The 17,184-nt window shown below is 48.1% G+C and overlaps 2 protein-coding genes and 1 long non-coding RNA gene across 8 annotated transcripts in view; 1 reads left to right on the forward strand and 2 right to left on the reverse strand.

Annotated features, from left to right (window-relative positions):
* The window catches only part of ST3GAL3 (ST3 beta-galactoside alpha-2,3-sialyltransferase 3), a 235,491-nt gene extending 228,670 nt beyond the window's left edge, over positions 1–6,821 (reverse strand). For all 4 annotated transcript variants that reach the window (XM_082455588.1, XM_082455586.1, XM_082455587.1 and 1 more), the window contains exon 1: positions 6,684–6,821. The gene's annotated coding sequence lies outside the window, so the exon portion shown is untranslated. The remainder of the gene's footprint in view (positions 1–6,683) is intronic.
* The window catches only part of LOC309658057, a 271,553-nt gene that overhangs the window by 40,273 nt on the left and 214,096 nt on the right, over positions 1–17,184 (forward strand). The gene's annotated exons all lie outside the window — the stretch shown is intronic.
* The window catches only part of KDM4A (lysine demethylase 4A), a 41,265-nt gene continuing 33,113 nt past the window's right edge, over positions 9,033–17,184 (reverse strand). For all 3 annotated transcript variants that reach the window (XM_082455022.1, XM_082455024.1, XM_082455023.1), the window contains 4 exons: positions 14,612–14,782; positions 11,046–11,165; positions 10,433–10,525; positions 9,033–10,297 (listed from right to left, as the gene is read on the reverse strand). In XM_082455022.1, the coding sequence (XP_082311148.1) occupies positions 10,157–10,297; positions 10,433–10,525; positions 11,046–11,165; positions 14,612–14,782 (525 nt within the window). In that variant the 3' untranslated portion in view covers positions 9,033–10,156. The remainder of the gene's footprint in view (positions 10,298–10,432; positions 10,526–11,045; positions 11,166–14,611; positions 14,783–17,184) is intronic.

A 17,184-nucleotide genomic window follows, 5' to 3' on the forward strand; every position in this document is an offset into this window, starting at 1 on the left:
TGACTATATCACTGTCCTCACAGCTAATGGAATGCGTGCTTGTGTATTCCTGTGACTTAAAATTTTCTCAGTAATTTTTAATATATTAAATATCAATAGACAAAACCCATAAAATGAAAGTTCTTTGGGGTTTCAATAATTTTTATAACTTATAAAGGGGTCCTGAGATCAAAAACTCTGAAAATCACTGCCATATACTTTGAAAACTTAGGAACAGAATATTCTAACCTGTTTAACATATTTCAAACACAAGGTTTCTGTGGGTTTTAAGTCATGTCAAAAACACATAAACATGCCATCTTTCCATTATTTTGTAAAGAAAACTAACATCAAGGAAAAGGGGAATTTACTGACATATAGACAAATAATGATAAGACAAGGCAGTAGATAACATTTAATCAGAATAACATAAGTTGTGCAGAAGTTCACAGGGAAGGAACTCCTGTCAACCAGGATGACCAGGCGGAACCTAAAGGAAAACAAATTGGAATTAAAGCCCCATTATCATCTTTACAAACATTTCAGAAGAAGACTGAGGAGGAGCAAAATTTCAGGGGGACACAGTCAACAACGATGATGACACGCTGAAGGAGAAGTGCATACATTTTAGCAGCCCAAGCAGTGAGCACATTATAACATCAGTGACAAGAGTGTATGCACACGTGCATATGTCACTTCTGGGTGAGGGCTGGGAACGGCTGAATGACCATATATAATTTGTTGACATTTAAAGAATGTTTAAATTGGTATGATATTCATATCAACCAACTCTTCCCTTCTTGATCTCAGGATAATTCTCTCATGCCCAACCCGCCCAGACCATCATCACTGTTGCGCAGTGGTTAAGAATCTGCCTGCCAATGCAGGGGACACTGGTTCGAGCCCTGGTCCGGGAAGATCCCACATGCCGTGGAGCAACTAAGCCCGTGCGCCAAAACTACTGAGCCTGCACTCTAGAGCCCGCAAGCCACAACTACTGAGCCCACGTGCCACAACTACTGAAGCCCGCGCACCTAGAGCCTGTGCTCTGCAACAAGAGAAGCCACCGCAATGAGAAGCCCACGCACCGCAATGAAGAGTAGCCCCTGCTCACCACAACTAGAGAAAGCCCACGCACAGCAACAAAGACCCAACACAGCCAAAAATAAAAAAATAAATTAAAAAAAAGGATGTATAAATAAAACCACAGTGTTGGCAGATGATTTTAGGCTAACGATCACCTATTGTGAACCAGGGAATATACTAAGCATTAAGAATCTTAAAACTGGGACTTCCCTGGTGGTCCAGTGAAAAAATCCACCTTCCAATGCAGGGGACATGGGTTCGATCCCTGGTCAGGGAACTAAGATCCCACATGCCGTGGAGCAACTAAGCCCGAGCCCATGCACCACAACTACAGAGCCCACGCACTCTGGAGCCCGCACGCCACAACAAAAGATCCCAGCATGCTGCAACTAAGACCCGACACAGCCAAAAATTACTTACTTACTTAATTAATTAATTTTTAAAAATCTTAAAACTATTATTTTTATGATAAGAGGTCCCTTATGTATCTAATAGTACAGGAGCAGGCTTTTTACATCTATTTGCTCAAATTCTCAGAACCTTGCAAGGTAGGTATTTTAATCCCCAATTTACCAATTTGAAAACTGAGAGTACACAAGAGGTTCTGAAGCCTGCCCAAGGCCACACCTTAGAAACTGGTGAAGCCATGATGGAAATTTTGGTCTGCTGACTCTCCTCTACCCCCAGGCAGGACATGGACACACCCTTCCTATTACTGCAGTAGCCTAAATGGTAACCTTCCCTCCAGCCTCACCTCATTCTAAGCTCTCTTCATCCATAATATTTTATGACCCTGTAGCAGACATGGCACTACGGTTGCAAACCTCAGAACTTCCCATGTCAGGGAAACAGGACATTCACTCCTCTGCTGCCTCCACACACACTGATCTTCCTAAAAGGCAAAGCTGATAAAGTCATTTCCTACCTTTAAATCCTTCAGTGGTTCCTCCTCCTCATCACAATAAACTCCTGAACTCACAAGCCTTCAGTCTAACTTCTGCAGCCTCCACACACTCCCCAAACATACCCTATTCCCCTGCCTTTCAAGCATCTTCAGGATGCAGCCACACTCTCTCGTGTTTCTAGGCCATTATACACAAGGTTTCCTGCCTGAAAAGCCTTTTAAACCCACATCTACCCAGCTACTAACTAGTGATCCAAGACTTAGGTAGGTGTGAGCTTCTCTGGAAAACCATTATTTACATTCCCTGTGTGACATCAGATTCTCTTTTTAGGAGATCCCACAGGACCCTCAAACATAGCCCGTTACAGTGTATTCTAACTGCCAGTTCACTGGTTTCTGGGCCTACCAGACTAAAGGCTCTTTGAGGCCCGGGATATGCCTTTTGTATTTGTAATGTCATAACCCAGCACAGAGGTTAGCAGAGAGCTCATGCTCAATAGCTACTTGTGGGATGACTAGAGGGCCTAGTACAGTGGAAGACCCAGACACATATACAACCAAGCAAAATAAAATAGGATAAATGTGAAAATAAAAAAGGTGTGACAGGATGCCAAGGAAGTGGAAAAAGGTAGGAAAATCTGGGGAAATCCTGAGATTTCCTTACCTGATTTCTCAAGGTTTCTTCAAATCCTGATGCTGCTGCTATAATCATAATCATCAGTCCTTACCTTGAACTAGGTACTGGGCAAAGCACTTTACATAAAGTGAACTCATAACCACCCTATGCATTTCACTGATGATGCAACTCGGACTCCAGAATCAGACACTTGCTCAATGTTAGACAATCAATGGCAGAAGCAAGATTTCAACCCAGTTTTCACTTTCTTTGTTAAAAGTGAAATCTCCTCCCCAAACGCCAAAGTTTTACAGCCTCAATTAAACCCAATTAAACCAGTAAGGTTGAACTAGGATCCTTTTTATTTTAACCATTCAAGTGAAAATGTAACTTGAGTTATTACACACTTCCTTGCTTTTTAAATTGTGTATCTTGAATATAATTTAACTTTCTGTGGATGCCTCAGGACTATTTCTGTGTTCATCACTGAGGGTGCTGTAAAATAGTGATGCCCTCAGGAATGACTGTGCCATGACTGGAAAATCACTGATTGCCCTCGTACCAACAGCCTCGGCCTGTTACATTACAAGCATTACTGTGCTTGTAATGGAGTTCTGACTTCCCAATCCACCCTCATTCCATGCCTAGTTAGAGCTATTATTTCTTGCTACTGTCAATGTGTTTCTCTCTAGTAGCCCATCTGATTTTGCTACCTCTAATCTTCCATGGGCCGTGACACTCAAAGAAGATGTAGCAGTCATTACTGCTGTTCAACAGTTACTTCTGGCTCTTTGCTTTCCAGGCACATGCTAAGACAGCAATTCCTTGCCCTTCTTTAAAGTTAGGCATGGCCATATGACTTGCTTTAGCCAATGATATGGAAATGAAAGTGACAGGTGCCACTTCAGGATGGAAACTTGAAAGTCCAGTGTCCCTTGATCACCATCTTCCACTCCATCAAAATGATCATGGAAACACCATATTAAGATGGAGTTTCCATCAGCATGGGTCCCTGAGTGACTGAGAGGAGGAGAGTTACCTGTGCATCATGCTGGACATGTGGCATGAATGTCCACTTTTGTTCTGTTAAGCCACTGAAGTCTTAAGGGTTTTTGTTAATGAAGCCTAATCCAAGCTATACAGACCAATACACCAGCTCTCTCAGTAATAAATTATCTCACATAAGTAACTTCATTTACAGATTTTATGATGGCCATTTTGTTTGCACAAAGTATTTTCTTTGCATCTATCCTGGTTCAAAGCTATGTTCAATATAAAATATATTTGCCAAGTACCTCCTATGTACAAAACACTGTGCTAGATAATGAAGAAGATGGCCCATGGCTTGAAAAAGCTTCAGTCTTAGGTTGGCAATTGGGGCAAAAAGGCAGATTCTAGTGTTATAATGGTTTAAAGGAGAAACAAGCCCCATCTAGATAGGGAGAAAAGTATAGAAAAGCTTCACAAAGAGAGTTCCAATCAAATGGCCCTGAAACATGGGTGAGAACCAACAATTAGAGATTCAAGGGGGTCATTTAGGATAGAAAAAGCAACATGAGCAAAGACAGGGAGCACGACAGCAACAAAGAGCAAATAGTTCCACAAACTTGGAAAATATAATAAAATCTCAGGGAATGGCAAGAAATGAGTTTACCCATATTGCCCAGGCTAGGCTGGTCTGTGCTTAATTCAACAGACGGTAGGAAGCCATTAAAAGTCTAGGCTGGGGCTTCCCTGGTGGCACAGTGGTTAAGAATCCACCTGCCAATGCAGGGGACACGGGTTCGAGTCCTGGTCCGGGAAGATCCCCCATGCCGCGGAGCAACTAAGCCCGTGCGCCACAACTACTGAAGCCCGCGCGCCTAGAGCCCGTGCTCTGCAACGAGAAACCACCGCAATGCGAAGCCCGCTTACCACAACGAAGAGTAGACCCTGCTCGCTGCAACTAGAGAAAGCCCGTGCGCAGCCCGCACATAACAACAAAGACCCAACTCAGCCAAAAAAAATAAATAAAAGTCTAGGCTGGGGAATTGAGATACCTGCAAGTGATGACAGTACACAAGACAGATGGAAGGGGTGGGGGGGGGGAAGCTAGGGGGTTTCTGCAGTAATTCGAGGGAATGGTATCAATGGCCCCAAATCAGTGTGATGACAGTGGGAACAGAAAGAAGTTAGACATAGTGTGGAGGCAGTAGCAACAAGACCTGGCAACCAACTTAATACAAGGGGGAAAAAAAAGAAAGGCAAGAATGATTCTTGAGGTGCAGATCCTGGGTAGCTGAGAGGACCATTATTCTAAATAGCTAAGGTTACTCAGAAAAGTGACAAGGGCAAATAAAGTGCTACTGTCTATTTTTCTAATAGCTAGCTCCAGTTTCATCTGAAGTACTACTACTTGTTTACCCTTTGCTCCACCCAGGACAAAGTTACTTCCTGATTTGATGCCATCAACCTGCCTTTTTTGTATAACCTCATCTCCCACTTTTTCTAATAAGAACCCCCTGGAACTACCCATGAGAGTTTTGGGTTCTCCCCTGCCACCTTTCCCATCCTCACGTTCTCATTTCCTCACTTCTCCTTCCTCTTCATCACCCAGGCCTACCCATTCATGGCTCAACTCAAGCCTCAGCTCTCCTGTGAAATCTTCCTCAAACACATGGATTTCTCCTTTTCTAGAATTTTCATAGACCTACTATCTTAGAATTCTAGAGACCATTTTATTAGTGATCATTTTCTTGTGTGCCCTTTATCCCCACAACCATCTCATAGGCCCATGAGAACAAGTCTCATACAATACAGGTCGTGAGGTCCCCACAGTTGCACTGCCTTGCACACAATATGTACTCGATAGACACTTTATTGATAATCCAAAGTCACTTAGTCTCTAAGAATATGCACAACTTCTTTTCTCATTAATAATTTACTTTTATTAAACTCTGATTAGACATTTAGACATGTGAAATAGGGAGATTCATCACTTAATACTTCAAAATATCCTTGAGTTAAGAATCTTTAATCTTAGGAGCTGCTATTGCCTTAAGAGATAATTTGAAAATACTATTTCGGTCATAAATTTTTGTGACAGCTTCCTTTTAATCCTTTTGACTTGAAGGTATACCCAACAGTTAAATGATCATCACTCGAAGGTGATTCTGACTTAGAAATAACCTAATTTTCCATGAGGTCTATTTATTTTCTTGAAACCAGTAAGTGCTTTTTTTCTACTTCCTGTTCAACTAGCTATAGTATAGTTAATTCAAAGTGTATCCATAGAAAAGTTTGTAAGCTTTTGTTGTTTTTTTTGTTTTGTTTTGTTTTTGTTTTTAACAAAATAACAGCTGCCTTCATTGGTCCCGCTCTCAATTAATTGCACTGAGTCAGTTCACACGTTTCTCTCCTTCCTCCTATGTGCGGGAAACACAAACATAAGTGAGGTCTATTAAGGAATCATAAAAACGAGCACTGTTGCAAAAAGGAACTCAAAATGTTCGTGGGAGACTATCCTAATCAAACCTGCTCTCATCACTAAGTCATTTCCTCCTGCAAACAAAATCACAGGGCAAACAATGGGGAGAAGTGCCAGAGAAAAGGAAGCAAGAGGCGTACTTTGTCAGTAAAATAGACCTCAGTCACCGGAACATCTGGCGGCTGGTAGAGCAATAAGCAATGACAGCCACTACCCGTACGCTGCTGATTCTCACTCAGGTTTTCCACTTTTCCTCCCTCTTCCCATAGCGAAGGCCCGCCTGACCAGGTCCTTCCTCTGCGCCAAGGTGCGCAGCGCTGCGGGGTCTCGCGCGCAGGTGACCTCAGACTGCTCGGCCCGGGTCCAGCCGTCCTCTCCCCCGAGGCCTGGCAGCCCCTACCCAGGCGAGGTCTCCCAGGGACCGGACTCCCGGCCCGAGCCCCCAGTCCGAGCCAGACTTCGTTATTCGGAGACTGCTGGGCCGCGCCCGACCCTTCCTTCCCCAGCACCAGCACGCGCGGGCTCCGCACCCCACCAACCCGGCGACCGCGAGCGGCGGGGGAGGGGAGGGGCGGCGGCGACCGTTAGCCGTGGTGACTGCCCGCCCCGACGCGCGCAAGACCGGTCCTTACCGCAGCGGAGAGGGAGGCAGGGGGGAGGCGGTGCCCGGCCCGATGCTGCCGGGAAGGCGGGGGCGACGGCGAATGCGGCGGCGGCAGCCGCGGGGGACCCCGGCGGGCGCCCAAGTCGCGGTGGGCCGCCTGGGCGCCGCCATAGTGGGGACGCAGCGGCGGGCGGAGCGCGCGGCCGCGACCCCGACCCGTGGACGACGGGACCACCAATCCCACTCTCCGCCTCAGCGCCCTCACCGGGGGTTGGGCATCCGCGGCCAATCGGCGCGCGGGAGCCGGGCGGGGCGCCGGGCTGACCAATGCGGGGCTGCACTGCAGGCAGAGAGCGGGCGCAAGCCCAAAGCGGCCCACTAGACACTGGACCCCCGAGTTTTCTGGCCCGTCCGCCTCGCGCGCCTGCCGGGACTCGGGCTGCTGGCGGTTCAGGGCGTGGGTCCAGCGGGCCCGGCCTGCTGGCTCCGCGCCGACGCCCACCCCTCGGCTCCCCGGAGCCTATCCGCCGCCTTGAGGAATCCTCCCCCGGCTTCACGCCCCGCAGGGCGCGCGTCTGGGATGCGGACCTCTGACGGCCGCAGGGCTTGCTGTCCACCGAGATGATCCCTCGAGAGCCTGTTTCCTCGGCCGTGCGAGGGACGGGGGTACACGGTCATTCCACACCGAGGGACGCAGGCATCCGCCTGGAGCCAGGCTGAGACCCAAGGCTGTGGATCTCCACGGGCTGGGCGACCCTGCTCAATCCTGTGGAGTTGGGTGGACAGCGGTCGCTGGCTGTCCTTATTACTACTTTAGAGCCTCTTTTTATTCCGGGCACAGGACCACTCCGCCCCATCTCTTCTACCCTTTTCAGCTCCGGAGGTCCCAGCTTTTCTCCCACCCTACTGGGGCACAATTTAAAACGTAATTCCCCCGAGGGGAGTTACGGAAGAGAGGAGGAACTGTCCGGCTGTGATCCTTGGTTGCCCACCCAAAGACGCTGCCTCACCAAAGGAGGGCAATTTGCCCCCATCAAAAGGCTTCTGAGGGGAGCCTAAGACAAGCTGGTGCACGCTTCCCTGGAGTCAGTCAGTCCACTGAGGCCTGGGCCTGACTGCAGGCAGGAGGGCCTGTTCCGTGGGACTTGAGACTCTCATCACCTCTTTAAACTTCAGTTTCCCAGGGGGTTATTACATTTGACCAAAACAAAACGTGGAAGTTTCTAGAAAAATAGTCAGCCGTTGAGCAAGAACTCTGTTGGGGTTACAGAAGGGACTACCCTGCCTGTCCTTCAGCAGGGCTGGGGATGGTAGGGTCAGTGAAAGGTAGGGAGGTCTGGGACCCTGCCAAGTCTGGGGAAGTGTTTCTTCCCTCCAAAGATGTGTGCTCCCAGGGCTTGCCAATCCATTAAGGCCTGGCTGTGTCCACGCTCACCTGGGAATCCTTGGGTGCTGGACAAAAAATTCAACCTCCCTTTCTTGGCCCCAGGAGGGAACTGGCAAAGAAAAGTATCTTTGAGACCTGCTGCTCCTCCCTTCCCCCACAATCAGACACCAGAGGTGGCAGCCACCTCCCAAGCCCCAGGACACAAAGAAGCATTGAGTTGCTGAGCTGACCCAAGATTCTCCCGCACCTGGCAGGAGCCAAGAAATAGGACCTAGTGCCTGGCTGTCCAAGACCAGCTGAACAGCTCTGCTGTGCCCAGTTCACTGCCCCCCCACCCCCTGCTGCTGCTGCTGCTCTAGCCTTGTCCACCTGGACCTCAGGAACCCAATGGGGGTCAAAGGGACCGGGTCTTCCTCCGGGGAAGCGTCTCACCAACTACAGGCAACTCAGAACAGCTTCAGGACCTAAGGGAAGCATGCACGGGGTTGGGGGAAGGGGTTGTCAATCCCTTGCTTTTCAAGCACCTAAAATGTACTGCCTTCTTTCAAGCTGGTTCTACCATTTTTATGGAACAGACACTGGCATAAACTTACACCTGCTCAATGAAGTTAACAAGTGGGGTCGAGATGAGAGAGATCAAACTCAGTTCTACAAGTTGTGAAGTGGTCTGGTCCTTCATCTATTACCTCTTCCTTCCCATCTCTAGGGCCAGAGAAGCAAAAGGAGGTACTCACGGCCAGAGGTGCCTCTACTTCCCAGGTCCCACCATACAGAGCCACAGGACCAGAACTTGACAAGGAGCCCATCTCTTTAGGAGGGCTTCCTAGATCCTGCCTTACTGAGTCTTCTTAAAATGCATGGCCCTGCTCCAGAGCCTATGACTCTAGATACACTCCCGGCCTGACCCTGGGCCACTCAGGCTCCTTGGGGCAGACACAGCCAATCCTCTGCTCAACACATTTTATTGCTAAGGACAAGGTGATGCACCGGTTTTCAAAATAATTTGGTTTATAGCGTTCATACGTAACAAAAAAAGGGGAAGTATTATAAATCTGATTCTTGTATACATACGGTATAAGTGTGAATCCCTCCAACCCTGGGCCCAGGCAAACAAATTCATAAGGAGCAAAAACCTGTTTAACCCCTTCAGTGTTGCCCTCCAGTCCCACCCCACTCCCAAATCAGCTCCCTCCCACCCCCACACCAGGGGGCATATCTAAACCCACCCCCTGGCCTCCAGTGGCCCCAGTTCACCTTAACCCTCCCAGCCCCTGCATGATTCCAATTTTCTGTTGACAGACTCACCCGCCAGGCTCTGCCTGCTTCCATCATTAGATCCCCCTTCAGAGTATTCCCCACCCACACCCTTTAATACTGTCCACAGGGGTCTGTGCCTAGAGTGATATGGGCACACGCCCAGGTTACCCCTATCTTCTCCTTCAAGAGAAGGCAAAGAGGTGGCGTTAACTCCTTAGCATCTCATCACTGCAGCTTTGCCAGCACTCTCTTGAGGCAGTTCCAGAGACAAACAGATGCCACAGCCATCTCCAGCCAACCCCCAGGGGCCCTTACTAAGTTCAGCTGAGGGCAGAATTTCACATTTTTGTTGCCCTGGATAGGCAAGGAAGAAAGTAAAGGCCAGGGGCTGGCAGAAGCTGGTCCAGACCAAACATACATACGCACATACATACACACACACACACACACACACACATAAATACAAAAAGGGGGAGGGGGCAAGCACCAGCACCTCTGCCTAGTTGGTGCAGGTGATCATTAGGAAGCTAAGTCCAAGGCCAGGAACAGGGCAACCAGCCCAGCCAGCACAGTCGACCCCATTACAGACTGGGGCCCATGCAGCCACAGCGTTCCAGTGCTCAGCCCATCAGCTGGGAGATCAGCGGCTGCTGCCACATGTCCAAGTACGGCTTGTCGTTTCATTACAGTGGAATGCGATGAGGGTGGGGTGAGAAAATGATGGGGTCGGTTATTTCATTCCTTTTCATTTTACAGTTCACTTTTAGAGACTTCAGAGTTCCAAGTGTCTGCTGTGCTGTGGAACCCCAGAGTGCTTTCGCCTCGGCGGCTGGGACTCTCCTGGCCGCTGGAAGCACCTACTCCATGATGGCCCGGTATAGTGCAGGCTCAATGTAATCTTCCCGGTATCTTGAGTTGATAACTCGTTGCCGTTTCTTTTCCTGCTTAACTTCCTTCTCTGTGAAAATCTCATTGAAGCGCATGTCTGAGGCTACTGACTACAGAAGAATAGGCAAGCCAAATGAGTACTTTATGGCCAACCACCCCGAAGAAAAAAAACAAAGGGACACATCCTTGCTTCGTTCCCTCCCTCCCAGAGGGGAACCAAGGGCACACAGAAAGCACACACTCACCAGTCTAGACTTGACTCTCTTGGGAAGCTCTTCATCCAGCGTGTACACGTCATCTCTCTTAACCACAAGCTGTGAGCCATCCTCAAACTCCACCTACCAAGGAAACAAAGGCCTTTAGCTAAGATATCCCTGACTCTCTCCCTGATCCATCACGCACAGGGGCCATTTCCTGCAGTCACAGGAAGGGTTAAGAACACTGAAGTAAGGCCTGCCATGTTTGAAGCCATACCTGGCAGACTGGACACAGGGCAGCCCCTAGCTCTGAAAAGGGTTGTCACTGATCCCTTGGCTCAGCAGTCCCCAACCCCCGGGCCGCAGGCTGGTGCCAGTCCCTGGCCTGTTAGGAACTGGGCCGCACAGCAGGAGGTGAGCGGTGGGCGAGCGAGCGAAGCTTCATCTGCCGCTCCCCACCGCTCGCGTTACCGCCTGAAACACGCCCACCCCCATCCCCGTCCATGGAAAACTGTCTTCCACGAAACCGGTGTCCCTGGTGCCAAAAAGGCTGGGGACCACTTCCTTAGCTCTCCCAAGAGCAAAGACTTCCTCTTGCTCAAGAGGAAACACTGAATTAATCAGGCCCCCTTCCCCATCCCCAACAAAAGCCTTTGGTTACCTGGTACATCTGGATGGGATGAGAGGCCACAAACTTGGCTCCATAGACTTGGCCGTCTGTCCATCTCACTTGGACTACTTCCCCTTCGGCAGGAGGACCCAACTGGAGACAGTCCTGACTCTGAGGGAACATTAAGGAAGAAAGGTGAAAGGAAGGTCCACCTGAGAGACCTGCTAAGTCCAAGTCCACCCCGTTATCTCTGCTGGCTGCTGCTGCTTCTAGGTGACAGAAAAAAGCAGCCATAATAAACTTAATAAATGTAAAAGACATGTGCCATGATCAAGAGTCCTTCTCATGTTCCTTCAACTGTCTCTCTAAGGGACTAGGGGACAGGGCTCTACCAGGAAGAAATACTCAAACTTTACTCAACTATTTTAAGAAAAGGGTTCTTAGGACTTCCCTGGTGGCGCAGTGGTCAAGAATCCGCCTGCCAATGCAGAGGACACAGGTTCGAGCCCTGGTCCGGGAAGATCCCACATGCCGTGGAGCAACTAAGCCCCTGCGCCACAACTACTGAGCCTGCGCTCTAGAGCTCACGAGCCACAACTACTGAGCTCACGTGCCACAACTACCGAAGCCCACGCGCCTAGAGCCCGTGCTCCGCAACAAGAGAAGCCACCGCAATGAGAAGCCTGCACACCACAACGAAGAGTAGCCCCTGCTCGCCGTAACTAGAGAAAGCCCGCGTGCAGCAACAAAGACCCAACGCAGCCAAAAATAAATAAATAAATACAAACAAATAAATTTTTTTAAAAAAGGAAAGAAAAGGGTTCTTAACCTTTTTTTTTGAAGGAAAGGTAATAAAAGACCACCTACCACGGGACTTGGCAAAAAACTTTAGGACTTTTACTCCCTGCAGACGGGGGAACCCTAAGGATGGGTGGAGTCCTTGCTGCATTCCCAGCAGAGGGCTTGGTATATAGTGGGAGGTCAGTGTATGAACATGTTCATGGCAGCCGAATGAAAGGTCTGATGGGTAGACCTGGAGAAGGTCCTTGCAGACATGGCCCAAAAAAGTACATGTTGGAGCAGAAGTAGGGCAGAGAGTCTAAAATGCTGTGATATTCCAACTGCTCCTACCAATTCCACTACATGACAAGAGTTAGGAAGGTTCTACACGCCAATTCACTTACTGAATAGAAATGGCTCTATACTGTATTGCCAACTCATTATTGACAGGTACTCAGCAACTATATCGTGTATGAATTCAACAACTAAGTAGAAAGTACTGCCCCCAAAAGAATCTGAAGTGGAAGTTTTAACTAGCCAAATATGTGATCTTTGATAAATCACTTAAGTTCTCGGCTATTCAGTTTTACTATAATAGCAGTTCTCAAAGTATGGTCTGCAGATCTTAGCGGGGGTTCCTGAGCCACTTGCAGGGAACTTGTGAGAGCACGATGGTTTTCACAATAATATTAAAACATTAGCCTCTTTCGCTGCGCAGACACTTCCAGTGATGGTATAACACCTAACATGGGTGCAACTGCTGGCGCCTCAGCACAAATTGAGGCAATGGCCCTAAGCTCTACTACTTGTTACTGCATTCTTAACCACTGTGTACTCATGATTTAGGAGCAAAAGAAAAAAACCTGGTTTCACATAACAACGTCCCTTGATGAAGCAGAAAAAATTTTTGTGTTAAACCTCAATCTTTGAGTACATGTGTAAGTACTCAAAAGACACTTCTGCTACACGCTGAAGCATGATGGTTGTCTTGAGGAAAAGCATGCTGTAACTGTTTGAGTTGTAAAAAGTAACTGCTTTTTTCATGAAACACCAGCTTTATTTGAAAAAAATGACTGACAGACAAACTGTGGTTATTCAGACTTGGGTACTGGCAGACATCTTCTTGAAAATGAATGAAGTGAGCCTGTCACTTCGAGGAAAATGGACTGACAGTATACTGCCAATGATAACACCTAAGCTTTCAAGCACAAATTACAATTTCAGAAAAGTTGTGTCACCACCATGAGCTTGAAGCTCCCTAAAATTTAAAGATTTTTCTGAGCTTAGTGCTACAAATGAAAGTGATTTTTTTGGAATTGTCTAATAAAATTTAACAACATCTGGAAGATCTGCATAGCCCATTGCACCAATATGGATGATGGTGCAAAATCACGCACGAGTGAAAGAGCCATTCTCAGTGCAAGACAGACCAAAGAACGTTAATGTAAGAAGGTATGTTCACCAAGCTGCCTTCAGAGTCTACACTGCAGCTAACTTTTAAGAAACTACCACTCGTTGAGGTTTGGTGTAGTATCAAAGCAGGATGACCACAATCATCTGAAAGGCTACTTAAATTTTACTCCTCACTTTTTCAATTGCATATCTGTGTGAGACCGAGTTTTCTTCACATACTTTAACCAAAACAATATATTGCAACAAACTGAAGATGTGATGTTAAAAAGGTTTGCAAAATTGTAGAAGAGTGGCACTCTTCTAATATTTTTTGTTTTACTTAAAATAATTTTTCGTTAAAAAATGGATTATTTCAAATCAATTCACCTCAGTTTTAATTTCTAATGAGCAAATATCGATAGACATAACCCACAAAAATACAAGCTCTTTGGCATCCTCAGTAACTTCTATAAGAGTCCTGAGATCAGTGTTCTCTAAGTTAGAGATACCACCTGCTTCTCAGAGTTGGTATGAGAAGTGACCGAGATACCCGAGTAAAGTACTTAGCCTAGTGTCTGGCAAACTGGAAGAGCTTAATAAAGCATAGCTAGTCTACTGCCACAAACACTACTGATACCACCTTCACTACATGGAAGTCTGCCTCACAACTAATGAATGTACTTTTAGCAACTAAGTTGCTAACGTGGTAGAGACGTGGGAAATACCTGTTGTTTAAGGAAGAAGTGGCTTCATTCCACTAGGCTGGTGCTCGGTCTAACATGAAAAGGTTGGGGTTGGGGTGGGAGTGGGGGTGGGGGGGTGGGGATGAGGACGGACGGACGGACGGACGGACGATGGACAGGGGAAACCTGAACTGAGTGCTGAGTCCAGAGCCAGGAAACCTAGGATTGAGTCCAGGCAGGGCCCCCAGTGTCTCAGGTATTGATAACACAAGCAGGCCAGGGGTATCTCCAAGCAGTTTCTATTCAGCCCCCAAAGGCATCAACTGTAAAGAACCAAAAGCAAATTCCATAAATCTACTAAGAGGGCATGGTACAAAAGAGATAATTGGCTAATTCTCCTAAAATCACACAGCTACTAAGCAGTGAAGCTGGTACTGGCACATTGGACTGATTCCAAAGCCTGGGCTTCTTCCACTGCACCAGAACACCTTCAAGGGCAGTTTAGACTAAAATACAAGTATGTTTCAAAGAACTGCAAAAAACACCAATTCCTACAAGCTTCTAGAGGAAGCAGGGTACCCTAGAGGCACACAACATTCTTTGTACAGAAAGACCAGTACAAACACTTCTTTCTGTTTGGGGGCCGAATGATGGGACCATGGGCCTGGATAGAAAAAGCAGGCAGGCCCACAGCCAGTCTGCCAGTCAGACCAAGAAACTCCCCCGCCCCAAAATGCCCATGAAGCTCCTTGCAGACATTACCACTATGTCCTCGGGATAGAGATTGTCGCTGAAGGAGCCGTCATCAAAGTTGACTTCATAGAAGGTCTCCGTGGTGAGCCTTACCACCTCACACTGGTAGAAGCGCCCATTCTTGTGCTTGCTAATGACCTTCTGGCCCGCAGTGATGCTCTGCAAGGCCCCTTTGGCACGCTGGAAAAAACAGAGGCTTGGGTTATGCCCACATTGAGCGGACAGGCCTAGCAAATGGGGACCAAGATCAGTTGGCTCCTCTTTACCAGGGAAAGATAAGCGTGAGAATGGAAAAGTAAAAAGGAGTAGGAGATGGGAGCTGAAACAGGTCTTTCCAGATGTCCACACCCCAGCCAGGACACGGAAGAACCTAGTGTCATATTTTCCCCATAAATATAGCTCCTCCCTCATTCCCAGTCCACAACTGGTCCTTTACCATCCTGTCTCACCACAAACTCCCAAAACAGACTCTTGTGACTTCCCTACTGTTTCGAGGAGCTGACCAAACAGCACCTACTAATTCACATAGTTTAGACATACATCAAGGTGGACGTTCAACAGGTGATCTGAGGCCCAGGGTCCCCACACAATGCTCCACACAGATCTTAGCACCAGCTCTACCCTCAGGGCCAGGGCACAAAGACTGAGGTTCCCTGGATGTCCTCCGCTGCATACTATACACAGCTCCACAGCTCTGCCATCTCTGGGGCCCTCACATCACCCTTCTTCTCATTCTGAACTTGTCCTTGATGCAAATGAAATCACAGAGCATCTGGTGGTCTTGTGTCCAACCGCCCCTCCCCAAGCTGCCCAAGCTCTGTGCCCCAGCCATGCTGACCTCCCTTCTGTCCTCTGAGCATGCGTGCCAAGCGTGTTCCCACCTCAGGGTCTTTGTGCCTCTGTTCCCTCTACCAGAAAGGCTCTTTCCACAGTTATCTGCACACTGGCTCCCTCACATCCAAGTGTCCACTTATGGACAACCTTCCTACCTCTCCTCCTCCATTCCCATATACAGCTTTACTCTTATGCCGGCACTTCTCCTCGTTTGATACACTGTACATTTACTTGTTTCTACGTGTCTTTCAACTACACTAAATGCAGCAGGAGGGCAGGCACTGTTGTCTTGTTCACCAGCATGTTCCGAGCACCTGAAACTGTGCCTGACATGTAGCAGATGCCCAGTAAGTATGTGAAGAATGAATCAGTGAAAGAAATACTCAACAGTACCCCGTTTCCTCATAGCACCAGCCATCTACAGCTGCCAATGTGAGGGCATGGGGGGCTAATGATCATCACCAAATCACTATCCTGTTCCAACACAAAGCTCCTACCTCCTTACCACAGCCAGGACTCAATGGTACCTCAAGCTTTTATTCCTCATTCCCATATCGACTATTTTTCCCTCTTCCTAAGCTCCTAACCCACCTCCGCCCACCTCTTGTGCTCAGTAGAACATCTTTAATGAAAAAGGGGAATCCAGTCAGCCAACAGGGCCCTTTCCTTGGTGGAGGACAGTCTGTCCTCTGGGCTGGTGCTCTACTGTGTCCTTCCTTTTATGATTGTTTTCACCACACTGTTGACAAGCCTTCATCGGCGTCTCCTCCACTGGACTGTAATTCACTGGTGGCACTCTGGCTTCTGACCTGACTACCCACGGGACCCCCGGTTTGGGGTGCACAGTGATGACGCCACCAGTCCTGTCTTCCTGACAGCACGTGGCCCTCCTCAGCCTCTGCTGGCTGCGGGGCTCTCCTTCTCTCCACGTCTCTCTGCTTCTCAGCTGCTTTCGCTGCTTCCTGCTCCACCATCTATCTGCTCCTTATACTAGGAATCTCCAGAGTCCAGTTTCTAACGGGAATTAGGTTTAATTATGCTGTTAAAGGCTGATAATATCCAAATCTTAATCCAGCTAATCTAGCTGCCTCCTGGTACCTCAATCAGAATGTTCCAGCGACCTCAGAGTCTACAGGTCTTTCCCTCATTATTATCTCCCCCACTTTCCTCTGCAAAACAGCCCTGCCCCATCTCAGTTCCTGGTCGCAGTTAACACCATATTAGCATCCCTTCCACCTTTAAGGGAGTGGCCTGAGTCATCTTGAATTCACACGCCCTCACCCCTTCCTCTTCTTCTTTCTCCATCCTCTCCCCATGGCAGCCAACAAACCCCATCAGTCTACCCACTGTAGGATCCCAGCATTGGCTGTGACCGTAAAGCTCTCCCTCTGTGTTCCCATTTCAGACCTCACTTCTTGCCTAGGCTAACTGGTCTCCCGGCCTCAAATTCTTATTCCTTCAATCTTTTCTGCAAACCACCACCAGAGTAACTGTTAAAAAAACATATAGCTCAAAATCATAATATTGGAAAAGTTCCCCTTACCTAGCGGAAGAGACGTCAAACCCCTAAGTGTGGCAGTCCAGGGCCTTAATCCTCTGGCACTGCCTGCCTTTCCAGTACCATCCCCTGCCACGTTCCCAGAACCAGTCTCACACGTTCCTTCTCCTGAGACTCGCTCATTCTGTTTCTGAAGACTTGACTGCCCTCCTGCTCACAATTCCTACTTACTGTTTAAGACCCATTTAAG

The sequence above is a fragment of the Balaenoptera physalus genome (genome assembly GCF_965194825.1).
Source record: "Balaenoptera physalus genome assembly, chromosome: 1".
Classification (NCBI taxonomy): Eukaryota; Metazoa; Chordata; class Mammalia; order Artiodactyla; family Balaenopteridae; genus Balaenoptera; species Balaenoptera physalus.